This window comes from Protobothrops mucrosquamatus, unplaced genomic scaffold, assembly GCF_001527695.2.
Source record: "Protobothrops mucrosquamatus isolate PMUCROS unplaced genomic scaffold, P.Mucros_1.0 scaffold_307, whole genome shotgun sequence".
Lineage (NCBI taxonomy): Eukaryota > Metazoa > Chordata > Lepidosauria > Squamata > Viperidae > Protobothrops > Protobothrops mucrosquamatus.
In genome coordinates this window covers 534,441-562,355 of record NW_015386383.1, presented here as the reverse complement: position 1 = coordinate 562,355, position 27,915 = coordinate 534,441, and the positions used below count along the sequence as shown (strand labels likewise).

Sequence of the window (27,915 nt, the reverse complement as noted above, 5' to 3'; positions counted from 1 at the left end):
AAGCAGGACACAGTCTAAATTGATTCATGATTATCCTGTTGTGGTGGATTTATTAAAAAGATAAGTAGTACTGGAATCCATGGCAAGATAGGGGAATACAATACAATGTTTATGGGCCAAGGGAAGTTCTTTGTTGCTTTTGCCATAAAAATCTCCAGGAACTACAAAATATATTACCATACAAATAAGCATGATGGCCAATGGCTAATTCACAAAACAAATGTCTTCCATTAATATGCAGCAGCCGGAAAGGAGAGATGAGTGGCAGTGCAGAAATGGATTGACAGAAATGGAAGCTTTTTGGTCAACAAGTCACTTTTAAATTGGGAAAGGTGTTTTTGCATCAGATAAATTTGAAATACTGTGCAATTTGATGAAAGTACAGTAAAATCATAGGGTTGGAAAGGGCCTTGGAGGTCTCCTGGTCCATCTCCCTGTCCAGGGTAGGCATTCTCTGATTATCCCGGACAAATGGCCAGTCAACCTGTGTTTGAAAAATTCTAGTGACAGAGCCCCCATACTTTCAGAAGGCGGCTGTTCCTCTACTGAATAGCTCTCACAGTCAGGAAATTACCCCTTATTTTGAGTTTAGATCACTCTTTGTAAAGCTTCTGTGTTTCTTTCCTGCCCCTTAGCCTTCTCTTCTGTAGGCTAAACAATCCCAGCTTTTTAAACCATTCTTTATAGGTTTTAACATTCAAGCCCCTTATCATCTTTGTTATTGCTCTTTGCGTTCTTTCTAGTTCTTTAACATCCTTCTTGTGGACACAGTATTCCAGGTACACTTCAACCAAAATAGAACCATTACTTCCCATGATTTCAACATTAAGCTTTTCTTGATGCAGTCACACTGTTGATTGGCCTCTCCCAATTTGTATGTGAATTTTCTCGCTCTCTTTTTGCATAGGGTCTTTTGGAAGCTACAGCACACTATTGGTTCATGCTTAATTTGTGCTGTACCAGGACAACATAACCTGATTATGTTCAGCATGAAAAAATCCTGGTGTTCAGTTCTGAATGCCTGAAATGAAAAAAAATTCAGATGGGATGTGGAAGAGACCGATCACATTACCAGCACTGAGCTAAAATAACTATTGTAGTAGCATCAAACAGTATTCTGAAGTTTATACAGACACACACACACACACACACAGAGAGAGAGAGAGAGAGAGAGAGAGAGAGAGAGAGAGAGAGAGAGAGTACATTTAAAACTATATGTTTAGGCGTACCATTATTTTTCAAGTAATTCACTCAAACTTATAATTAGTTAGAGTAGGAAGTAAAAAGAATCTAGAAAAAGACCATTGAAAACCACTTCCATACTGTTTCCAAGAAAACTACATGAACTGTATGTTCATGAAGCAAATGGCACTAAGCTTAAATTTAAAAAAAAAAAGCCAGGCTCAAAAATTCATCCAGTAGATTGAGAAAGGGCAAAGGAATTCCTTGTTTACAGGTAGTCCTCGGCTTTCAACCATTCATTTAGTGACCATTCAAAGTTACAACGGCACTGAAAAAAGTGACTTATGACAATTTTTCACACTTACGACTGTTGCAGCATCCCCATAATCACATGATCAAAATTCAGATAATTGGTGACTGGCATGTATTCCTGATGGCTGCAGTGTCCCAGGGTCAGGTGATCCCCTTTTGTGACCTTCTGACCAGCAAAGTCAATGGGGAAGCCAAATTCACTTAACAACCATGTTACTAATTTAACAACTGTGGTGATTCACTTAACAACTTTTAAGAAAGGGAAGAAAGGTCATAAAATAGAGCCAAATTCACTTAACAACTGTCTTGGTTAACAGCAGAAAGTTTGGACTCAACTGCAGCCATAAAAAGAGGATTAACTATACATACTATACATGTGAAAGCCTCTCCTTCTGTCCATAGATTGGCTGCCTCAGTACCTGAAATTTGCACAGTATACTATGCCATCATGTAGTTTGCTTGTTTATGGTTTTCCGAGTTGCATGAAACCAATCTATTTGATGTTCTTCAGTAAAATGTGGTAAAGCAATTTCAAGAGTTACACTGTATAGCAGAAACCCCAGAGAATTTCAAGATGAATAGCTTAAGAGAGAGAACATGACTTAGTGTTTTTTCATGCAGAAGTGCTCAAATTCCAACTGATTTTTTAAACAATCAAGTAGTAAATGGGGGACAAAATATTTTGCCAACTACCAACAGAAAGTACCTCTGCTCAGGCAAAGTATACAACATTGTCTACATCAGTTTTCTGTGCTCCTGATGGATGACTGAAAAGTGTCAACTTTCTGGCCTTGATGACACTTTCATTGTGAGTACAAACTGCCAGATGACTCCTGAAAGGCTTGGAGTAACAGGGAGCATAGGATTAAGAAAAGTTAGAAAAATGTGCTGGAATATGGTAGTTTACCTTGAAGGTAAGAGCACATCCCTGCAATTGAAAGGGTTTTCCAGGGTTTGCTAATAATTATGATGAAATATTCATAAACATTTGCTCTTCAAACATCAGGGAAGAAGATTGCTAGAGAAATCAGAATCTCTAAGTAATGACAGTCTCCTAAGAGCAGTCTGGAGACCCTTTGCTCTTTGGGACATAGAAGACAAGGGGAAAAAAAAGATTGACGGCATTTGTCCTGGATTTGTAAATATCTAGGATTGTTCTGCATATGAAGGGGGGGGGAATGAACTACTATATAGCTCAGACAGCTGGTTCAGTGTCTGTTAATCTTGCACTTTCTCATCTTTTCCAGTTCCTTCTGAGTTGAATTCCCATGAAGCACATATCACTACCTTTGCAATTCTCAGTGTAAATGCAAACTGTCTCTTTTAATTATGTGAACACTCTTTACAGATCAACTTTAAATTTGTTTTACTGGCTTTTTAAAAAGGAGGAAAGTAAGAAAAACCCAAGTTTTTTTTAGAAACCACCCATATAGTCAGTTATGAATGTATTTTGGAATTATGATGGGGAGGATTTGCAAACCATCTCTTACAATGGCAAACAATGACACACATAATGTTCATACAACTGGACCATTTTCTGAGTAGTAAATGTTTATTCTAAAGACAAAGTCCCTATTGTCTTTTGGGATGTCTTCATTTTCCAGTCTAGCCTACTGAATAGCCCTCATCATGTCCTCTAGTAATGAATTCCACAGGTTAATTATGTGCTGTGTGAAGAAGTGTTTCCTTATGTCTTTTTTAAATCTCCTTTTAATCAGCGTGGTAGGCTATTATCTGTTAGTGTCCCATCTAGCCATGTCCATCTCTGTGTAGCTTTTCAAGATCCATTTGTTCTTCCAGTTTCTTTTTAAATTCCACCCATCTTTTAGGATACTCGTGGTAGAAAATGTTGGTTTTCTCCTTTTAGTTTCACATCACATTAACTTCACAACAGTCCTGTAAAGCACATTATTTAAAGCCAGTGGTAGATAAATATTTATGCCTTATGCTTTCCTTTTAATTTTTTTTTCAGCCTCCAGGGGCTGCAGAGATTATTGGTGAAGCCAAAATGTTCAACCTGTTTTTAAGTTTTATTTTTGGGAGTTTGGGACATTAACACAAAACAGATATATTTATTGTTCTGGAAGCTTATGGATATATTGTTGTTGTTTTTTTTAATTAAAAAAAAACACCTTAAAATGTCAAAAGGAAAAAAGTCCCATCCCTTCTTTTAAAAAGAAATCTAGAGCAAGGTTGTATTAAACCTTCCAAGCATTTCACTGCCAAAAATGCTAACTTGCTATCAATTTGCTGAAATGCAATCCAGGGATGTTTGGAAGAATTGCAAAAATGAGGCTGGGGTATTGTGTGAGAGCCAAGCACTGCTAAGCTACATTATGAAAATCTATATTACCTAAAAAAAAATACTGTGAAAAGGAAGCAGCATTATTTTGGATTGTTGGAGAGGTAACTGTCTTAATCTATAGCAGGAAAAAACATAAAATATTTTCCCGGTATATTAACAGCTAAAAGATGCAAGTAGGTTATAAGCTGTTGTAGTCCAGATTCCAGTTTTATCACATGCATGAAATCTTATGCCTTCCATTTTCTCAGTATCTGAAAAATGGATGTTTTTGGTAGGGTTTTGCCTGGCAATAATATCAGCTGGAAAGAGGTATTTTTGGATTTGTCATTCCCTTTTTAAAAATTAAAAGCTTTTGAATTAGAAGAGGAGATTACTCACTGGGTCTCTATATGATTCTGCTTTCTCACTTTTTCTCCTTTTAGTCAGCCTTTACTAAAAATAGCTATTTTTACCCCATTTCTAAGTTAAGTAAGATTGAATGATTTGCTCACATGGAATATAGCAGAATTATTCAGAGGAATAATTTTTGTTTTGATTTTCTATATGATATACTACAGGTAGTCCTCAACTTATGACTACAATTGAGTCCAAATTTCGGTTGCTAAATGAGACAGTTGTTAAGTAAGTTTTGCCTCATTTTACGACCTTTCTGATTCACTTGCACAGCTGTTAAGTGAATCATTGTAGTTGTTAAGTTCAATGAATCTGGCTTTCCCATGGACTTTGCTTATCAGAAGGTTGCAAAAGGTGATCACATGACCCTGGGACACTGCAACCGTCATGAATATGAGCCAGTGGCAAAGTATCCAAATTTTGATCACGTGACTGCTGGGATGCTGCAACAGTTGTAAGTGTGAAAAATGGTCATAAGTCAATTTTTAGTGTGTTGTAACTTTGAATGGTCATTAAATGAATGGACTACTTGCACTGTGGTCTTCAAACAATGAGAAGGAATAATGTAAACAAGGGATTCATACTACGAGATGGGAGGGGAAGGGTATGTTTTTAGCCATCAGAATTTTTGATAGAACCAGCATTAGGGAATACAGCCAGATTTTGGTCCAGGTTCATCATTTGCATTAAAAAGTTAGAATTCACTGAGTTAAGTGAAGTACTTTACCTGGCAGAAGTAGCTAAATCCCAGCAATATAATTGTGACACTTGCAAACATCAAATATATGACTAGTATATCGTATTTATTACTATGCTTTCTATTGATCCTATAACATCATGCCTTGGAACATGACAAACCCTTCTATAGAATGAGGCTTTCTATTTCAGTATGAAAGAGATTCTGATAGCCGTATCCAAATGAGCTAATCATTCATTTCAGCTACAGCTTCAAAACATATTTGTTAAGGTGAGAAGATGTAGCTACTTCCTTGAAATATGGAGAGCTTTCAGGTTGTCCTGTAACAATTCTCTAATATATTCCATTTTCAAGAGAAGAAAACAATCTGGTCATTCTCAGAGTGTAATCAGACCTTCACACAAGACTTCTATGAGATGCTTTACAATGTGGAAGATTGCCATCATCAGGAAACTATAAGATACTTTCTAACTAAACCTCCATGGAATCCTGGCTCAAAGAATTTAATTAATTATCATGATGATGATGAAGGCCAGTGGTGGTTTTGAGATGTAGGCCTAGACATCTTAAAGAAATATCAGTTGCTAGCATATTAAAGATGCTGCAGCTAAAGCCCTAACTTCTACCATTGAATCCCTGCTCCTAACCCTAAAGGTGTGTGCCTCCACAATTGCTCACCCACTGCATGTCTCGTATTCCAAGTCTGATTCCCGATATCTGAAGTTTTATTGGGAGGCTACTTAAGAACTTAGAATAACTGCAGCTATAAATACATCAGAGAAATCTCATCTGAACATCCACTTTGAGTCTTAAGTGCCACAGTTGAAAGAAATCGGTTAGGATGATACACTTCTTTACCAGTTGTGCATGTGCAACAATCTATAATGCATGCACTGTCATGTATATAATAATTGCATGCATTTGTGGGAATGCTCCTCTAATTTGTTCTTTTCTTCAGAAACAAATAGCACTATTGCATCTGAGAACCCTTTTCTAATTCTTCCATTAACTTAATCATTACTGCATTTATAGATAGGGGAAAAAAATAATTTTTGGTTTTCCATGGCTCTACAAAATGCATTTTCTTTCATCCAGGCAGCAAGTGGTTTATTTTCAATTGCACATTTTTTTTTAATGCTTCAAGATGTTTTGATAGAACAAAACATGAGTCAGTTGCCCATCTCTTGCTTCTAGGAAGGTTACCCACCAAACTGATGCAAACTCTTTCTTCTCAGGTGCCTCCCGATCCTCTGTTGTCCGATGCAAGCCGGGAGCCAACTGCCCCAGCACACAGAGTGGCCTCCGCAGGCAGCATTCCCCTTTATCCGCTGCTGCTGAAGATTCTGCTGCTCCCATTCTAGAGCTGCAGAGTCGAAGTCCCTCTGGATTTTGCCGGCACGGCAGAGGAGAGAGGCAGGACAGATCAGGTAGGCTTACAGTAGACTTGAATAAAATGAAAATAAAATGTAATGGGGAGAAAAGCAAGTTTTTACACTTAGGCAAAAAACAAAAACAAAACCCAAAAAACAAAACCAAAGGTACAAGTACAGATTAGGCAAAAATTGGCTCAAAACAGTAACTGTGAGAGGCACCTTGACGTCCTAGTGGATGATCACTTAAATATGAGCCAGCAGTGTGCGGCAGTAGCCAAAAAAGCTAATACAATCCTTGGTTGCATAAACAGAGGCATAGAATCAAAATCATGTGACGTATTAGTTCTGCTTTATAAATTCTTAATAAGACCACACCTGGAATACTGCATCCAGTTTTGGTCACCATGTTACAAAAAAGATGTTGAGACTTTGGAAAAAGTGCAGAGAAGAGCAACTAACATGATTAAATCCTGGAGACTAAAACATATGGAGAATGGTTGCAGGAATTGAATTGGCTAGTCTAGAGAAAAGAAGGGCTAGGGGTGACATGGTACAGTATTCCAGTATTTGAGGGGCTGCCACAAAGAAGGGAGGGTCAACTTATTTTCCAAAGCACTAGAAGGCAAGACAAGAAACAATGGGTGGAAACTGACCAAAGAGAGAAGCAACCTGGAATTAAGGAGAAATTTCCTAACAGTGAGAACAACTAACCAGTGGAACAACTTGCCTTCAGAAGCTATAGTTACTTCATCACTAGAGGTCTTTAAGAAGAGAAATGGTATAGGGTCTCCTGCTTCAGCAGGGGGTTGGATTAGAAGACCTCCAAGGTCCTTTCTGATTGATTATTCTGATTGATTATCACAACTCCATTTGTGCTTTGGGTGCAAAACCTCCTCTGCCCTACCAAAGCATGAATGGTATGGTTTCTTGGGTTGTGATCATCATTGTCCACTTTGCCCATACTTCTCTATGCTGGGGTTTTGTAGGCAAGAAGAACTAATGGGCAAAAGTGGTGCACTATGTGGCCTTACACAGATGTTTGTAGCAAACTAGTTGCACACAGAAGATCCAGCAGAGACAGAACACCTCTGCAGGATAAAACATTAATTCCATACCATCATTATGGCAAGGGGCGCATTGAAATCAAACAGGATCTTTCAAACCTCAAGACTAACCTTAACTTGATTCTGCCATCAGAACACTAATTTTATCTACCTTGGTCATGATGAGAAGAGGAAGAATAGGGTGGAGGAAAAGGCTTTTCTTTTATCCTGGTGAAAGATCAGTCTTAAATCACCAGGAAAATGTATGGCAGAGAAGGAAAGATTTTTTCCTTAAATATAGCTTTCACCCTTGGTGACTTTGATTTTAAAAACATAATAATCAGAGAGAAAGCTGTAGAAATGTGATTTTTCCTCCCCTTTGCCTTGTGACTCTCTTATCTCATGATTCCTCTTTTGCTAATCTCTGAATTTATTTTGGCTGGCTAAGAGCAGCCACAAAAAAATGCAAGTGTATTATTTTTCCCCCCCCTGCTTTTTAATTTACAGAAGAAAAAAACCCTGATGAGGGTGATTTACAAAATACTGCAATGAAAATAATAAGATAAATACAGTTATATTATTAAAAATAATATAACCAAGTGATATAGATTAAAATATCAATATGTTTCAATCATGAATACAGCATACAGTTTGAAAAGTGGACAGTCAGAACATCAGTGTAATTGTTGCAAGGTCTGGATAAGAAAATATTATTGTGAAATGGGCACCGTGATGAAGAAATTGTAGAAATATGTTATTGTTGTAATTTAGATACAATTTAGTAGCCATTGTGTTATCTATCTGTCTATCTAGACCACGGGTGTCAAACTCGCTGCATCACGTGACGTGTTGCAACCTTTTTGCATTGCCGGATCTGGGGTGGGTGCAGCCTCTGCATAATGTAACCGGCCGGCGGGCCAGCAGTTGACACCCCTGACCTAGACACCAGGATTTGAAAACAATTTGATGGAACATAATCAATTAATAATCAATGTTATTTATCAAACATTTGCCAATGCTGGAATGCTTAGTAAAATAGTTGCGTGTAGAAATGTCTACACAAGATACACTGTTTCCTTCAAATTGACAAAAAGCAGTGTGCATTTGTTTGTTTGTTTAATTTATAAGCTGTCCAAAGCGACTCTTGGATGTGTTGCCTAGTTGCAAACTCCGCCCCTTCCATTTTTGCATTTGTGTGACATCATACACAAAAGGAGCGGAGCTCTCTCCACCTCTAGTTGCATCCTCTATCATTTGCGGGGGAGGGGGGGGTAAATGATATTTTGCATTAAGATTTATATTTTGTAAAAAGAACCAAGTTGTGCTCCTTTCCAATAACAGAGTGTTGCATACTGATACTGATACTGTTTCCTCTGATTGGCATTGAGTCTCCAGGATCTCAGATAGACAGTGGATTTTCACAATACTTTTACTTGATTGTTTTTCAGCAGACTTCCTTGGAGCTGAACCCTGGATCTTCTGCATACAAAGTTTGCACCATCCACTTTCCAAAGTATAACAGTATATTCTCTGTGCAGGTTCTATTGCACAGTTGATTTGTATGCGTAGTTGTAATAGAAGTAGTAGCAGCATGCAGGAACCAACCCCAGACATGAAGGTTTATTTATTTATTTATTATTTAAATTTATATACCGCCCTATCTCCCTTACGGGACTCAGGGCGGTGAACAGGCAATAATAAAAATTACAATAAATATTGAATAAAAAGCCTGCTCTAAAATACCCCATATAAAACCCCTAGCAAAGCCCAATCAAAACTATGCCAGGCCGGCCGCACGGAATAGATGAGCCTTCAGGGCTCGGCGAAAAAGGCGCAGGTCCGCAACTGTACGTAGGTCTGGGGGGTAGTCATTCCAGAGGGCAGGAGCTGCCACAGAGAAGGCTCTCCCCCTGGGGGTCGCCAGCCGGCATTGACTGGCCGACGGCACCCTAAGGAGGCTCTCTCTGTGGGAGCGGACTGGTCGAAGGGAGATATTTGGTAGGAGGCGGTCTTGCAAATACCTAGGTCCATTGCCATGGAGCGCTTTAAAAGTTGTTACTAGCACCTTGAAGCACACCCGGAAGGCCACCGGCAGCCAGTGTAGCTCGCGCAGGAGAGGTGTTACATGGGAGTATCTAGAGGCCCCCCAAATCCCCTGCACAGCCGCATTCTGAACTAGCTGGAGCCTCCAGGTGCACCTCAAGGGGAGCCCCATGTAGAGAGCGTTGCAATAGTCCAGGCGGGAAACAACGAGGGCTTGAGTGACCGTGCGTAGGGCGTCCCGATCCAGAAAGGGGCGCAACTGGTTTATCAGGCGAGCCTGATGAAAAGCCCCCCTGGCCACGGCCGTCACATGATCGTCTAAAGACAGCCGAGCATCCAGGAGGACACCCAGGTTGCGGGCCCTCTCCGCGGGGGCTAATGACTCGCCCCCAATAGCCAGAGATGGAGCCAGCTGGCTATGTCGTGACGCCGGAAACCACAGCCACTCGGTCTTGGACGGGTTGAGTCGAAGCCTGTTCCTCCCCATTTTGAAATGTTCCTTTGTAAACTAACTATTGCAACCAATCCTAGTCCAATTCTTAACTAATGGAGAAAACTTCATGGGTTCTCATTCTTTTAATAAGTCAGCCAGTCAAGTAGCTGTTTAGGAACTCTTTGTGCATGCACAGAAGCATAAATCCATTAGACTGGAGTGAAGAAGTTGATGATCAAGATAACAAAACAAATCCAATTAGTTAAGAAAGATAAGGGGAAAAGAAACACAATACTCTAAAAATAGAGGGCTCATAAATACCTTAATAAGTTTTACCCTAAAGCAAGTCAGACAGCTGAGAAATGGAATTTTGTCCATTCTATTTGGGATAGCTCAGAACCAGATAAATAGGAGGTGTCCCCATGAAAATAGTCAATATTTTAATTTAGAAAATTTAATGTCTGATAAATTAATCCTTTGCTTTATGGAGCGATCAGAAAGAAAAAGAATTTCTGCTATGAGAAGCTGTGAGAGCTATGAGAAGAAAATGAATCTAAATTTCAGTGTTTGCTGGCACAAAAGTGTTCTGATGGAAGAAATCTTCCCCTTTCTCTAGGTAACAGTTGATTTATTAATCATATTTATTAATCGTATATGGCTGCCCATCTCATATGCATGACTCTGGGCAGCTGAGAGGACAAAAACAGAATAAAAACACAAATAACATAAAAATAGCAGCCAAGAACACTCTCAGCATGTCACATTTAATATAGCCAAGAAATGGGCTCACCACATTAACAGAGTCCTAAGCTTATGACAAAGCCAAGTTTTTAATGAGTTGGAGAAGGCCAGGGTTGGGGCAACTCTGATCTTGGAGAGGGTGAGGTACCAAAGGGCAGGTGCCAGAGCAGAAAAGGCCCTCTTCCTGGGTCCTGCCAATGTTGTCCCTCTTGCAGATGGGATCTAGAGCATGCCTCTCCTGCTGGATCTAATAGGATTGCTATTTCTACTGTTTACATGAGGTATACAGATACAAAATTCCTTTTATAGACCATAATAGTAGTTGAATTTTTCCTAATTAATTTATTTGTAGCAATCCCTAATACTTTTGGGTTTCAGTAAGAGTTCGTTAGTCACAGAAAGGTTGTCACAGTTGTAATAATAATAGTATAGTTGATTTCTAAGCCCTGTTCAGGTGATACCTTTGCAGGTAGATCTCAACATGCAAGAAATGGTGAGCAGCTCCTCCACTTTATAAATTATATTGGTCATTAAAGGGCTGGTTTCCAAGGCTACAGTTGATTATCTGCAGTGGGAAAATGGCTTTTGCATCATAGTGGAAAGATCTAATTCAGTGTGTCCCATGTATTCCCCCTCTAGCACACCCCTCCCCTGCCATCTGGTCTCCTTAACCATATACATTCATCTGAGGTGGATCACCTGATGTTGGTGGGTAGCACTTCTTGTGCAGGAAAATGCTACCCATTCATAATTCTCTACTTTGAGAATTTCTTTAGAGCAACAGATACTGGATAGCCGACTGGGAAGTCAACCATCCAAGAGAAATGGCTGTTTCAGGCAGTGATTGCAGGATCAACCAATGGGACCTTGGCCCTTTGCTTCTCCTCCTGCTCCCTCACCAAAAGCATCTGCTTTGTTGTACTTCATGATAGGGCCAGTTGTGATCCTCCATCTGTTGCCATAGAAATTCTATTTTGCTAATTCTGTTAATTTGCTGCAGTTGATATCCTCTGCACATTTTTTAGTTAAGTATATAAGATAGCCATCCCCACCTGGAATCCTCTAGAAATATTGGAATTGCAACTTTTAGCATTCACAGCTAGCATAGCCACTTCTAACCCATCTGAGGCTGAGGCTGTCCTACTATAACTTCTTAAAAATCTGAATAACCTCAGCAGCTACTGACCTTTGTCCTTGCTTTGCTACTCCCTCCTTTGCTTCTACTTGTCATGCAAAGTAGAAGCAAAGAAGTTATCCTTTTTGCGATTGTAAGGAAGAATATCCTTGAAAAGGCAACCCAATGTGAGATGCTGACTATGGCAAGTTTATGTTTATAGTAATAGCAACAGCACTTAGTCTTATATACCGCTTCATAGTGCTTTACTTCAGGTGATTTACAGAGTCAGCATATTGCCCCCAACAATCTGGGTCCTCATCTTACCCCCCTCAGAAGATTGGAAGGCTGAGTCAACCTTGAGCTGGTGAGAATCGAACTGATGGCAGTCGGCAGAATTAGCCTGCAATATTGCGTACTAACCACGCCTCTTATTCAGGAAAGATGGACATCAGCATAGGGGTCTTATTTAAGAGCCCACTAAACATGAGAATTGGCATCATAGATGGGAGCAGAGAAGAGAAATAGTTGCTGCAAACTTTGATGTCAAAAAGATGCATTCAGGGTTTGTAGTTCTCCCCACGACCCCAAGAAACATTTACATTAACTCTGTTCCTCTTTTCTGACAGTGCATAATACAGAAAACCTGCTTAGATACTAGTGATATGAAAATCCCATAACTCTAATATGATGTTCTTCTAGTCTACCAACATTTACAAGGTCACTTAATTCCTTCTCTTCTTGAAATCTTCTTGGCTAGCATTTCCCATCTTGGCATCTTCCAGTTGTGCTGAAACAGAAGCTCCCCAAACTCATACAAGCAGAAGTCTTTTTTTTTTTTTTTTGGCAACAGGAAAAATGCATTTTGTCTGGATGTTAACAGTACTTTGAAAAGTTATGGTTTCTTGTGATTCCTCTTTTTTCATTAATCAGGACAATCAATGCATTGGTCTCCAACCTAGCTTTCATTTCTTTAATTATCTTCATTGCCTCTGTTTGCAGGAGAAGAAGAGACACAAACTAAAGCTGAAAACAGCAGCCAGGAGAGCCACGCACAGACCCGTTGTGAGTCTTGTACATCTACATTTCTCAAGATTGTCTGGGGATTTCTAATTATTTTGTCAGTCTCATCCTCTTGGATTGGAACAACACAGATTGTCAAAATCACATACAAGAACTTTGATTATCCATTTTTCATGACTTGGTTTTCTACAAATTGGAATATTATGTTTTTCCCCATTTATTACTCTGGACATCTTGCAACTGCCCAGGAAAAGCAGTCTCCAATCAAAAAAATCAGGTAGGTTTTTAGCAGTCTTTCCTATTTGGTTAGACTTCAGTCTTGTCATTTAAAAGACTTTGACATCTTTTCTTCATTCAAGGAAAAAAAGAGATTGGGAAAAAAGTTTTGTAGCCATGTCAACTTGTTCAAAGAACAGTTCTTCAAAAAGCATTCTCATTTTTTCTTTCTTGTATATATTTAATGAATTCTCTTCCTTTTTGTTTTTTTTAGAATGTGTTTTAAAAATCCCAGTACATGGCTGACTGGGTTTTCCAGAACTTTTCATGAAATAAAATGTTACAAAAAATGGAATAAAAAGCCAAAAGAAAGTCCAAAATTGAGATGATTTTTTTACATTGTTTGATGAATCCACACAATTATTATTACTTTTTTGAAAAAAATATTTTCGTATGTACATTAGAGACTATGACAGCTGCCACCTTATGCTTGCTTGTGCTTTGCTGCTATGCGGTGAAAACTGTCATGAACTGTGGGGAGGGGGAATGAAGGAGGGAAGGCTTGGGGAAATGAAAATAAGTGCTGTATCTCCTTGAGACTCTGCCTCAAGGTCACCCAGCTGGAAGAAGGAGAGGGCTGCATACCAAAATGCACTTGGACTGACCATAATGAAAACATCTTGCCTGAACCTGATGGTTACACTGGGGTAGTCAATGAGAGATAGTTAAGGGAGGGAAAAGTAGAACTTGGGGATTTGGGCATGCAATTTTCAGTTCTGGCTTTCCAATACTGCAATATACTTGATCTCTAATAAACTATACCTTTCTCAACAAATGGAGCCAAGGATCATTTCTATTTAGAGATTTAAGTTGTGGCAGGTCTGACAGACTGCAAGTTTTAGCCTTTGTTATTCTGGCAGCTGGAAACTAAAGCTCTGAAGAAAGAGGGGAATCATTGTTCAGTGATAAAATGGCACTTGCATGCAGAACGTCTCTAGTCCAGGGACTGGTGTTCTTGTATAAAAGTAGCAGATGACAGAGAGATAATTCTTCATCAGTTACTTTGAAGGATTGTAGCTACTTAATACCACTTAGTAGTGTCGAATTTTATTTTTTACAAGTAATCATAAATTCCATGAAATATTTTAACTAGGATTAAGTAGGGAATCAGCTAAGAGGGACCAATTGCTTGCTGTTTGGGGTTTTTTTTTCATTCAGAGCAAATTATCACCAACAGCTGTATCTTGAGTGGCAAATTGAATGACAAATTCTCCAACTAGCAAGATGTTATCCTAGATTAATGCTTCTCAACCTTGGCAACTTGAAGATGTATAGACTTCAGCTCCCATAATTCCTCAGCCAGCAAATTTTGGGAGGAAACCCACATATCTTTAGGTTGCCAGGGTTGAGAATCTTAGTCCTAGATGTTTCCCTTGAGCAAGATCCTATGTCATATGATTTCCACTCCATTCCAGATAGGTTGGAATGCAATCTCTACCCCATCTAGATAGGATTCCATGATCTCTATTTTCTTATCAGTCTTCTCCCAGGCCATGCTGGCACAGGCAAGCCTTCAATGGTTATGCCTTGGGCCACTGTTGAATAGGCAAACCTTTAAAAGCCAAAGTGGCCAAAATCCATCTTGGTTCACCTGCTCCTTTCTCTCTTGCTCAACATTTCAAGACTAGCCAAACTGTCCTCTTCCCTTCCTTCCTCTTGGAAAAGTTTCTGTATAGGTGCTTATTTCTTTATGTCTATGGAGATTCTCTGTCATCCAGATCATGGTTGTCCCAAAGGTGCTTTTTTCCACAAGGCAACTGGACTTTCTTGTTTTTCTTTGAAGACATTTCGCTTGTCATCCAAGAAGCTTTTTCAGTTCTGACTTTCAGCTCTATTTCTTTAGCCCAGCATTTTCTCAAGTCAGTTTCCCAGCCTTCTTTTCAGAATACCAGAACAATATGTATCTTTGGGAGGACAAATGGCAGGATACCCAACAATACAGGTAGTTCTTGAATTACGACCGGAATTGGGTCCAGAATTTCCATTGCTAAGCAAGATGGTTAAGTGAATCACGCCTGATTTTATATCCATTTTTGCCATGGTTGTTAAACAAATCATTGCAGTTGTTAAGTGACTCCAGATTCCTCCATTGACTTTGCTTGTCAGAAGTCAGCTGGAAAGGTTGCAAATGGTGATCACAAGACCCTGGGATGCTGTAGCGGTTGTAAATACATGCCAATTGCGAAGTGCCCAAATTTTGGTCTAATAACAACAACAACAATAATAATAATAAAGTTGGAAGGGACCTTGGAGGTCATCTAATCCAACCCCCTGCTCAGGCAGGAAACCCTATACCATTTCAGACAAATGGCTGTCCAGTCTCTTCTTAAAAACGTCCAGTGTTGGAGCATTCACAGCTTCTGGAGGCAGGTTGTTCCACTGGTTAATTGTTCTAACTGTCAGGAACTTTCTCCTTAGTTTCAGGTTGCTTCTCTCCTTTGGTTAGTTTCCATCTGTTGCTTCTTGTCCTGCCTTCAGATGCTTTGGAGAATAGCTTGACTCCCTCTTCTTTGTGGCAGCCCCTGAGATACTGGAACATTGCTATTATGTCCCCCCTCGTCCTTCTCTTCATTAAACTAGACATACCCAATTCCAGCAACCCTTCCTTATATGTTTTAGCCTCCAGTCCCCTAATCATCTTTGTTGCTCTTCTCTGCACTCTTTCTATCTAGAGTCTCAACATCTTTTTTACATCGTGGTGACCAAAATTGGATGTACTATTCCAAGTGTGGCCTTACCAAGGCATTGTAAAGCGGTATTAATACTTCACGTGATCTTGATTCTATCCCCCTGTTAATGCAATCTAGCCCTGTGTTGGCCTTTTTGGCAGCTGCAGCTGTCAAACTATGGGGCTGCTGCAACAGGGCAAGTACCAGTCATAAGTCACATTTTTCAATGCCATTATAAATCAGTCGCCAAACAAATGGTTGTAAGTCGGGGACTGCCTGTATTCTATTTAATTTTCCATTCCCCCACATGGAAATACTATGGTCCCAAGTCAAATAAGTCAATTCAGATTTAAAAAAAATAATCCATGAAATTGCAAACCTAAAAACATTTCTAGGGAGTAAGCCTAACTGACTTCTGACAATACATGTTCCTTCTCTCACACTTGAAAACCTCTACATCAAATGTCAACTTTAGATGTGGATTGTTATTATTCGGATAACTATATTTTAAATTCCATTAATATCACCTCTTGAGTCAATTTCTTTCACTTAGATCATAATTGCAAGCAAAATGCTGGCTAAAAGTAAATAATGATTGATGTAGTACATATAGATCCTAGCTGGAAACACTTTTAACCACATTCTATACATAAATACTTTTGCCCTTTCAGTTCAGACTCTGGAAATTAATCTAGTTCTAAACCTTTGCATTCAAAAATCCTTCCTATTTTAAGTTCTGATTGAGTAGAGTCTATGACAAAGCACCATCTGCCTGAACATCCTATTAAAGCATGTGAGCATATCATGATTTAAAATAATTGGTCAGCCTTCTGAAGCATGGCTGAAGAGCAAGATTAAAAACTAGAAGTTATGCTGCTGTGAAAGTGCAAAATTGGAAGGAGACTTGTATCCCCTAAATGAGGAATCTTTTTTATTTTTCTAGGGAATGTAGTCGGATCTTTGGTGAAGATGGCTTGACGCTGAAGCTCTTTCTTAAAAGAACCGCTCCCTTTTCTATTTTGTGGACTTTAACTAACTACCTGTACCTGTTGGCTCTGAAGAAGCTGACCGCCACAGACGTCTCAGCCCTGTTCTGTTGTAACAAAGCCTTCGTCTTCCTGCTCTCCTGGATTGTCCTGAAAGACAGGTTCATGGGTGTCAGGGTAATGGCCTAGACAGCTTTTCTTAATGATGGTTTCCACTGCCCATAATTTACTTTGGAGTACTAGGACCACTATTATGTTCCAAAGAACGCATGTCAAGTGTATCCATATTTTGTGAAGTGTCCAGTGAGTACTACAAATGGGAGGGGATTATTGGATTAGCAGAAATGGTTTCGGGCAATGAAGAATTTGGAAGTGGCTACAAGGTTCTCTGAGTTCATGTCCAGCAATGGCACTATGAGGTTACCTTTTCATATATGACTGTTTCTTAGTTTTCTGTTCTTTTGAATGCTGCCCTCAGATGGCGATAGTGAAAAACAGCCACAAGCAATTAATCCATTAAGAATTAATGCATAATTTCATATGGTGTCTTACTTTGGAATGCATGTGGGAGACATTATTATAGAAGAATTACGGGAAACATTAAGACTCATATAATCTCATATTCTTATTATTTGCCAATATAATAGGAGGATGCAGAATAACAGTGCTTAATTTTATTATTTTTAATTTTGCTCCAAATTTAGAAACGGATTTTCAGTTTGCATTCCCAAACATAGTGTTTCACTTTTCCCATAAGAGCAGCAATCCCATTCACTTATCTGAAACAAAGAAAAGAGTGGATTTGCAATATGGTTCTGGTGGGAAATAGATTAGTTCTTTGCTTCTAATCTCAGAGACAAGGCAAACTGTGGCCTCTTTCATCTGCATCCCAGATGTCTGTCTGTTTCTTTAGTTCCATTGAATTGAATGAAAGTGATTAAGAATGGCAGCATATTCTTTTCTTTGTTTATAAAGTCCATTTTGGTTTCTACCACCGTGTGACAGAATTTAGGTAGCTGGCTTCACCACAATCTGGAGAAATAGTTGGAATTTTAAACTAAGTTCTCCTTTTAAAATATTTTTTTATAGCTAACTAATGGCTATGAACATACCTACTATTCCTTGCTCCTCTTATTTTCTCCACCGCAACAACTTTATGAGGTGGGTTGGGCTGAGAGTGACTGGCCCAAAGTCACCTAGCTGGCTTTCATGCCTAAGGTGGAATTAGAACCCACACTCTCCTGGTTTCTAGCCTGTTGCCTTAACCACTAGATCAGGGTTCCTCAACCTTGGCAACTTTAAGACTTGTGGACTTCAACTCCCAGAATTCCTCAGCCAGCAAAGCTTTGCTGGCTCAGGAATTCTGGGAGTTGAAGTCCACAAGTCTTAAAGTTGCCAAGATTGAGGACCCCTGCACTAGATAAAACTGGCTCTTTCTAGTGAGAAGGACTTTCTATCTTTAACTGGCAAACAAGAGCATTATAAATAATGAGAATTGGTACTCAAGGTTACTATATTAAGAATGTCAGGATGGGTGAGAGGGAAAGACTAGTCTCTTGTCCACTAAGTTCACTTGAAGGAAGTGTACTTTCCCTCTGCAGATTCTCTTCAGCTGAATTCTCCAGTAGAAATTAAAATAAAGGTGCATTTTAAAGAAGACTTGGCAGAAAGGGCTGAGGGGAAATTAATGTTGGTGAGTGGAATGTTTTGGGTGGGAAGATGGGCATATAAGTCGCTTTCTACGATAAAACAACTAAATGAAATAATATGTGCAAGCCAAATCAAGAATTACACTACTATAAATGCTTACTGATATCAGGAAAGCCTTGGGTGGCAGGGCTCATATTTCATTGAGAAAAGGCTGTTCTTTAAATCTGCCAGATATAATTGAGGTTGCAGACCTATAAGAGGATCATCTTCTTGCTTTCCAAAGTACAGCATGAAAATATAATACTCACTTTTGGGGAGTCCTATCCAACATTCTCTTTAAGCACCGTAATACATATTAAAAGTCAGCAGTTAGTCATTTTTTGTTGATCTCAAAAGCTAAGGCAGGCTGGCCCTGGTTATTATATGGGAATTCCAGAGCTATTTTCTAGACTGGGAAATCAGTTGGAAACCATTTTGGTGTAGTTGAATTTAGGTTCAGGGCATCTTTACTTTCAGTATCTGAATACAAAGCGGCTGTTGCCAATTGTATTCATCTTGTCTGCATGGACCATCATTTTAGCTCCAATTTTTTCTAGCACTATTTCAGTAATTGAATCATATCAAGTAGTAATATCCAGTGGAATGGGGAAAAAATTCTAACAATATCCAAATCAGTGCCAAAGCAAATCTTTGATTGAGGTTATTGATTAAAACAAAACAGGATCGGTCCTCTCCAAATATTTGTTGTGTTGTGTTGGTATCAGTAGAATTTGTTTGTGATTGGGCTATTATATAATTCTCTAGTAATCCATTTATTTTTTTGGAGGCAGCCTCTGATCAAATTGACAGAAGGCCTTTTGCATTGGTGGGCATTCTCAGTTAAAGGCTAAGAATCTAATCTTGACAACTTTAGTATTTAGTCAATGGATCCCCAGGGCTAACTGAATTTTACCATTTTATCTGGGTACACCTGGGCTGAGCTAAGATTTTTCATATGCAAAGCAAAAGCTCTGAGCTATGATCTTCCTGGCAGGCTGAGGCACTTAAAGTTAGCTACTCACTTTCTCAGACTTCTCCCGTCTCAAAGCTCCTGGTTAGCGATTTGAGTACACAGTAGTCCCAAATAGATCCATATAGGACTGATGATCTCTCTTGGACATTGTTCAGAATTAGACCTATAATCGTTAATAAGAGAGCCATTTTGATCTAGTGGATAAGGTACCAGGCTAGAAAGCAAGAGACTGTGAGTTCAAGTCCTACTTTAGCCATGAAAGCCAGCTTGGTGACCTCGGGACATCACTGTCTTCTCAGCCCAACTCACCTCACAGGATGGTTGTTGTTATGAGGAAAATAGGAGGAGAAAGGTGTGTTCAATAGGTTTGCCACCTTGAATTGTTTGTGAAAATAATAAAGGTGGGATATGAATGAATGAATGAATGAATGTGTATCTACATTACTTCCATTAGTTGATTTCTAGGCAATTAGGGACAGACAAGGTAGACAGTTTGGTATAGTGGTTAAGGCTACAGTTTGTAGCCACTGGGCTACAAACCTCACCTTACACATGAACCCAGGTGGGAGACTTTGGGCCAGATACTTTCTCTCAGTCCTAACAAGGAAACAACGGAAAACCACTTCTGAAAAATCTTGCCAAGAAAACTGCAGGAATTAACCCTGGCAGTCGACAGAAGTCAACAATTACTCAAGCACACACAAAAAGGGGGAGGTGCTTAGGTGTGTATGTGCAAAGTATCAATTCAATAAACAAAAAAAGGCCCCACATTTGGAAACAAGTATTATGGACACACTTTACTATGTTTTTTAGTGAATGGAGCAGCTCCTAAGGCCAATAAATAAATGCACCCACATTCTCAAAGTGAGAAAGTCCCCCCCCTCAACTTCCTCACATGTAGAAGCAACTGAAGAGGTAATTTTCTATATGAAGACAGCCCATGCCTCCACTACTGTTTTGTGTAGTGCATATCACAATGAATTATAAACCAAGGGCAGTATTGCCATGTTCAGGAAAGTGCCTACAAGTTGTACTCAGAGGACTTTCCAAAATAAACCTGCCAATTTGTTCAATGGATCTCCATCTGGAAACTAGCTAGGTGGGGAATTGTAAACTAGCATTGAGCCCAAAATTCTTACACAAGAGTGTGTAACTTGACATTGAAAGTAACATGCTTTGCATTCCCCAAAGGTGAAGCATTTGTAGGGCACAAAAGTGCTTCAAGGTTCACAGAACATAATTTACCAGGATGGTGACAGTAGCAGCAGGAATTTTTAAATTGAAAACAACAGCTTAAATTTGTTGGGCTCCACTGAAATGAGTTATTTCTGCCTCTTTAGTTCCATTTCTTAATCCACCTGACATGTAGCAGCTTTCAAGAACTTGCTACATCTTTCTCACTTGCTCTTTAGGTGTGACACTCTGTGGTTTGGATTATTAACATAATCTATTCCGTGTTTTGTTATGAGGGCAATCTGCTTGTGGAAGAAGAAAGTCAAACACAAGGACCTGCTTTTATTACAGTCCCATCATTCTTTATCAGAATTCAAGAAAATATGTTCCTTCTGCATATGAAATACGTTCCTTCAGCTCATAGTGCAAACCTTACATTTCCGTATCCCCTTCATCTAATTCATAGGAGTGTTCATTAAAGAGCAAAGTAACTTGGACAAGCTTGACTTGGTTTCATCAGTGGATTGATCAACAAAACCTGCAGTTAATTAATTAGTAGAGGCAAGTTCTAATTTGAAGTATAAATTTTAATAACTGGTGCTGGGAGGTAAAATACATAGCGGGTTTTAAAGATTATTTTAGCGCTGGTGTATTACTGTAATAAGGATCATTTGTGTGCAAGTATCTAAAGCTAGATCTTTCTTTTGAAGACTGAAAGTAATATTAGCTTGCCAATTTATAAGCTGTTTCATACATCCTTCAGTATTTCCAAAATGTCGTCTATTGTATAAAATACAAAGGTTTTTATCAAGTCGAAAAATGATTTAAGAGTGTTTTATAGTTTGATAGATAAATTACAGGTAAATAGCACTAACAGCTCTAATATCTGCATTCCCAAACATTTCCTAGGTGATATGATCCCTGTTTGACATAAAATTGGTGTATTAAAGTCTTACTTTTGAGATTACAGAAGCATTGCATTAGATAGTATGCAGCAAAACTTTCTAAATAGAAACTGGGATAAAATAGAGAGGGAGGGAGGGAGGGAGAGAGAGAGGGGGGGTTGGATAAAGGTGGCAGTGAGGTTTTCTAGAGATTTTTAAAAAACCTTCCTTATGATTTTTCCCCCCTGTGGATTTCTATGAGAAATAAAATGATGACAGGTAGCAGGAGCTGGGATCAGTATAGGGAAGTAGAGACAGGCTGCCGTTTCAGCTCTCTGCAGTAGCTTATCCAAGTTTTGTTTTAAAGATCATTGCCATCACTATTGGGTTTAATTGAGTGTGAGCCTTTGAATTATTGACACAGAAGCCCTATTATATTGAATTTGATTCACTGGTCAGCACTCTTTGGGTGAATTCACAGAATATATTGAATTCTAAAACTGGGTTAATAGAACACATAGAATATGCTATGTCTAAGAAACACATAACATGCTCAGTTTGTAATTCGGTCCTCATTACATACTGAACTACTATACAATACAAACTACCCAACTTCATTTTAGCATGCTCTAGTATGCTGTATGATCCCAGCGTGATATAAACTCATTGGGTTGGGGAAGTAGAACTGGCTGTGGAGTCCTTGGTGCTCTCTGAGTTTAGTTATTTGCTTGCAGATATTGATTACCCAACTGGTAACATCTCCAATGGCACAATTAGCTGAAGTTTGGTCACTCATATACTATTAAATTGTGGTTTCATGCATGCTTCCTCAACCTGAACATTTCATCAGATGGCAAATCCCAGAATTCTCAGCCCGCACAGATAATGGCTCTGCCTGTTCAGAATTCTAGGAGTGTTTTTCAACCTTAGCAGCTTTAAGATGTGTGGACTTCAAGTCCCAGAATTCCCCAGCCAGCAGTGATGGCTGGGGAATTCTGGGAGTTGAAGTCCATACATCCTAAAGTTGCCAAGGTTGAGAAAGACTGTCCCAAAATATTGGGAAAACTCATTTAACATAGCATTGGAACCATTGGAATTCGGTACTTTTTTCAGTCTGTTTGTACTCACCATGGGAAATGAGCTGAAGTTTATTCCACTGTTGCTTTTTGCTGATGAATGAACCCTGTCTTTATGTTTTTGACTCTTACTCCCTAGAGCTATAATTTCTCTGACTACACAACAGTGACCAAGCAAACTTTATGGCTGTCAACCTGTGAAACAAACTAATCTGTTCTTGAAGCAATTCTGCCTGAATGGGCTTCAGTCTAAAGTAATCTAAGAAATAATCCTTTCGATTTTCAAGAAAAGAGAACAAGGTTGCTGTATCTCTGGGAAATACATAACCTGTATGACTGTTATAGTGTTATGTTGTCATTCCATGTCCCCAAGTCATTTTAATCTCTCTCACACACAACACTCATCTCATCATGGTTCTTTCCAGATAATAAAGTCCTTCTACATGTCTTTCCTTTTGGATTGCACAGATAGTTGCCGCAATAATGGCCATCACTGGAATTGTTATGATGGCCTATGCAGATGGTTTCCATGGCGATTCAATTATTGGGGTTGCCTATGCAGTTGGATCTGCCTCGACCTCTGCGCTATATAAGGTAGGTCATTTTCTTACCATTTAATCCTTTTTAAATGCATGCATAGAAAAACAAAGCAAGATGGGTTTAAAACAATGCTCATGGTTGCTTAATTCACATTCTGAGCAATGTGCACTGGAAGAAAGTTAAAGCCAGATAATTACGTGGTGGCCTCCAAGGATTCAGCTTGGCTTCCCTTTATCAAGTCTTAATGAAATCTCCATTATTCCACAACAGCAAAATTAGCAATCATGAGTTTCCTCTTATTTTATGTGCCAGTGTTTTATGAAATTCAACTGTGACACACAAGCAGAAGAAAATATTGAAAGCTAAGGACGCTATTTTCAATGAAAGGGGGGAGTGTTCAGGAGTGATCTCTCTGCTGAGATTCCCCAGGAGATCTTGGGATTTCTTAATGATTCTATGTCTTACTAATCTATCCAATTACTTTTTAGTATAAATCAGAACTCTTTCTTCTAAAATAAAGGTGAGTTAACTCAGCCTGTAGGAGGTCAGCTCAATTCTTGTGCTCCTCAGAAATTTATTTGATTTCAGGATATAACTGTCCAAAATTGACATCATAGTTTTTTGCCATTTCAAGCCAGTGCACACACAAAACTTGAATTATAAACTCTAAAATTGCCCTCTTAAAAAGAAGGAAAAAATGCCCTTCACCAAATGAAAATTCATGATGTAGTCCCAACTGTTTTACAATCATGGCCTAAATAGTAAAAAATAATTTCCATGCTGCTTTTTTACTAGGTTGTACTAATTGATTTATTGTAGATTTTAAAATTGTAAATAAAAAGAAAATGCATACCCAGTCAATTCATTGAAAGCAAATATATACCTGTATCCTAATCAAAGAACTACCCAGTAGAAAACCACACACCCATAAACACTGGCAGGGCAAGCTACTGTATATAAATAGAAAGCAAACCCCACACCCTTTTAGCACTAGTACCTAGTCTGGTAATGAAATATCCGCAAATGACCAAGCTCAGAGAATACCAAGGACTCCATAGTCCTGCCACAATCTTATTACCATTTGAAAATGCAGAAGGCTTTTCAGAGGCAGCTCATGAAAAGCACTCTGCAGTAAGCAGTCATTGAGATTAGCAAGCTATAAATAATAGTTGCCAAAATCCTGCATGTGTGTCCCTTTTGAATACAGCTCAGAGTGCTGTAATACACAAAATCAAACCTTCAGCCCTCTTAGAGATGGAAGGATATAGATATAAATAATACAGCAGCATTTCTTGATCACATTTCAATAGGCTCATTGCCAACTTAATAAACTGCATAAGAGACGCTCTTGGCTGTTGCCATCCCTGAGGCCCATGCTAGATGCTATATATAAGCACATTTAATTGATATACTAAAGATTTAATTACCCCAGTGACCAGTTATGATGAGAACAACTCATTTCAAGTTGAGGTGGTTGGAGAAAACATTGTTTTGGCATTGTTATGTGCATGTCACATAATTCTTTAGCAGACCCTTTCTGGGTTTTCAAGGTGGATTGAACTACATCTTCAATAACTCCAAGCTGGCAAAGTCTTTGGTACCAGGTTGGAGATGATAAAAGTAATTCAATTACTTTCATCTTGTCTTTGTCTCAGGCAAGTGATCTGTGAGCCCTGGATTTCAGTATGACATAACCTAAACACACATGTGCATGATATTAATGAGCTTCACATAATACCATTGTACATTCCTGCTACAAATCCTGAGAACTGAATGGAACAAATTGTCCAATCTTCTTACAGAATATGCAGGTGTTTTGACAAACTTTTTTTTTTTGCTACATGGGATCTTACTATTTGACCCATTCATGTATCACTCCTTTTATTTTTTCCTCTGTTGAAGAAAGATTTTAAAAATTGCATTGGGATATGTGGTTTTCCTTTGAGGCTTCTCATTGTGTAATAAAGAGCCCTTTTCTTAACCCCCTAAGAGCCAGTGATTCATCACTGTGGAAACAGTGAGAAAGTGTAGGGCCAAAGATGAATCTGAAGATCAGTCTTTGTAAATCCAGCTCATCCAGAGCTACACAGAAAATGGATAGCTGAACCTAGACTTTCCAACAATGGATCCCTGCCATATAGTTTCACTGAGAGCATTTCTGCATTTCTGTTGAAAAAGCTTCTTGGATGAGAAGTGAAACATCTTCAAAGAAGAACAAGAAAGTCCAGTTGCTTCTTGAAAAAGCACCTTTGGGACAATTATGACCTGGATGACTGAGAACCTCCATAGACACCTCATGGTATTTTCAATTGTTCTCCTTTCTTCTTTTTAGGTTTTGTTTAAGATGTTTCTTGGAACTGCCAACTTCGGTGAAGCTGCTCACTTCATCTCTACCCTTGGCTTCTTCAACTTGATTTTCCTTTCCATCACTCCCATCATTTTGTACTTTACAAAAGTGGAATACTGGTCACCTTTTTCAGCTGTGCCGTGGGGCTTTCTGTGTGGAATTGCAGGCCTCTGGTTGGGTACGTGTCTGAGCAAATGTTTCAGTATCCCAGTGCTTCTTTCAACTTTATTTGCAGTAGAATCTTTGGATGATTTTAATTTACTCTTTGCCAGTTTATAAGAAAATCTGGCCTTTTCATTAAATGCAACTACATACATTTCTGGATTTCTTTTCAAATAGGAGAGAATTTTAGAGGAGAAAAATTATCATCATCATCATCATCATCATCAATCAAATTTATTTACTGCCCATCTCATGATTCAAGAAGCCTCTGAGCGGCTTATAGCAAAATAAAAAAGACAAACATCTGACATTACACACACACACACACACACACACACACACACACAGAGATGAAAATTAGAAAAATTAAAACAAATTAAAAAACAAGGGTTTGGAGGGGAGAGGTGGGGTGCCTTCTATGTTAGTGCATCAACCACCTTCAATCAACAATTTCTCCTGTTTAGTACTAAAATGCCATTTTTTTACTTAGAGGTTACAAATTCAGTAGTATTATATACTGTAATTCAGTATTTCTTAATACACAACACACACACACACACACTCACACAGGTACATACATACACCTGAAGATCAAATGCTGGGTACTACAAAAAGAGGATGGTTTGGATAAATTTATTGGGATTTAAATTTCAACCTTGCATGTTGAGATCTAATTATTGTGCAAGAGATGTCTTCACTTTCTCCTTTTCTTTTTTCTTTCATAGCTTTCAACATTTTGGTGAATGTTGGTGTTGTCCTTACATATCCAATCTTAATATCGATTGGAACAGTACTCAGTGTTCCTGGCAACGCAGGTACAAATGATGGATTGCAATGTTTTTTTAAAAAATGTATACTGATAAATGCATTTATTAGTTCCTTCTGCAGTGCTTGAATAGAACTCCAGTACTTCTTCAGAGGAAACACTAGATTCTTCATAATTTTTTTCCCCCAAGGAATAGCACAGAGAAAGGATTGCCATCCTGGTGCAAAAGGAATCTAGATTAATCAGGACAAGCAGAGAACATTCTGAGAGATGCTGAGAGTGGATTTAATTAGATATACACTTCTTCAGAACATATGCAAATTCTAGTGGAGATAGAAACCAAGCTTTAACTAATTATTCTCAAGCACTACATAAAACTCATGTGGCTGTTTGCTTCTTTGACTTTGATCTATGGCCCATTAGCCTCTAAAATTCTTGGAAGATGTAACAGCCGAGTCTTGTCAACTGGCTGAGAGGTGTTTTTGCCTGTTCCTTAGCCAAACTGATTTTCATAGCCTGCTTAGCTATTTAACTGCCTCCTGATCTTCATAGGTTGGAACTCCAAGAAATCACAATACCCATGAATGTTCCACAGTGGTCATCTGGTGGGAAGAAGAGATTTCTGTAAGACAGGCAGACTTTTATCCTAACTCTAACTAGTAATTCCTGGACACTCCATATTCTATCCTGTCATATTCTATCACTGCTGTGATTTCAGGTGAACAAAATTGATGGTATCAGTGTGTCCTATACTGCAGATCCAGTGTGAGAGAATGAAAAGGGTTGTTTTAACAAACTGGATTAGGGACCCGCAAGTCAGTCAAAGATTCTTCTGCTGAGTTCCAATTCTTGGGGAAACTGTTACATTCAGGGAGGGCAGCCATGCAGTCTGTTTTTCTTCTGACTGATGGTGGCCAGCAAAAATAATGGACACCGTCCAACAATAACCTAACTAGATTGGAAATTTTTGAACCCAGATTCTGAAAAATTATTCAAATGGTCACCCCTTTTGTCTTCCTTCCCCATAATTGAGATGACAAATGAAGGAAGGATAGTTTGATTCAGTCTCTCTTCATTTTTTTTTCCTGCAGCTGTTGATCTCCTCAAACGTGAGGTGATTTTTAGTGTCGTCAGATTGGGAGCCACCATCTTCATTTGCCTTGGGTTCCTGCTAATGCTTCTTCCTGAGGAATGGGATGAAATTACACTGAGATTCATTAACAACTTAAAAGAGAAGAAAAGTGAAGAGCATGCCGAAGACATTGCTGATTCAAACATTCACTTCAGGAGCAGGAGTAGAGCTAATGGGACGGTGTCTATACCGCTGGCTTAGAGCTGGTGACTTCTTGATTGCACGACCATGTATATTCTGTGAATATGATTTAATAACTTTTTTCTCACTCACCTGCACACTAAAAAGGACAGTGATAATGTTAAAACCAGGGATGGATTATAAATTTAATGCTCAACACATTGATATGTAAATGGTTTACATTTGTACACTTGTCCAGCAGTAGGTGAAAATAACCACAATAAATTTCTTTTTTTAAAAAAAAAGAAAAGATCAAAACAAAACAAAATGTTTTTTTTTGTACTTTATAGGAGAATTCGCAGAAAAAAAAATCTTTAAATCAAAGCCACAACTCAATATGAGAATTAGGCAGATAGATATTGAAGGGTGGCAATAGCTTCATTATGCTTATTCACGGGTGATT

At 38.7% G+C, this 27,915-nt stretch overlaps 1 protein-coding gene across 3 annotated transcripts in view; it reads left to right on the top strand.

The window, feature by feature from the left end:
* Positions 1 to 27,533, top strand: part of SLC35F4 (solute carrier family 35 member F4) — a 144,546-nt gene extending 117,013 nt beyond the window's left edge. For 2 of the 3 annotated variants that reach the window (XM_015832140.1, XM_029287337.1), the window contains exons 2-8: positions 6,125 to 6,316; positions 12,639 to 12,936; positions 16,548 to 16,767; positions 22,854 to 22,979; positions 25,258 to 25,450; positions 26,160 to 26,249; positions 27,292 to 27,533. In XM_015832140.1, the coding sequence (XP_015687626.1) occupies positions 6,125 to 6,316; positions 12,639 to 12,936; positions 16,548 to 16,767; positions 22,854 to 22,979; positions 25,258 to 25,450; positions 26,160 to 26,249; positions 27,292 to 27,533 (1,361 nt within the window). The remainder of the gene's footprint in view (positions 1 to 6,124; positions 6,317 to 12,638; positions 12,937 to 16,547; positions 16,768 to 22,853; positions 22,980 to 25,257; positions 25,451 to 26,159; positions 26,250 to 27,291) is intronic. The other variant, XM_015832141.1, reaches the window with a different exon arrangement.
* The last annotated feature ends 382 nt before the right edge of the window (positions 27,534 to 27,915 follow it).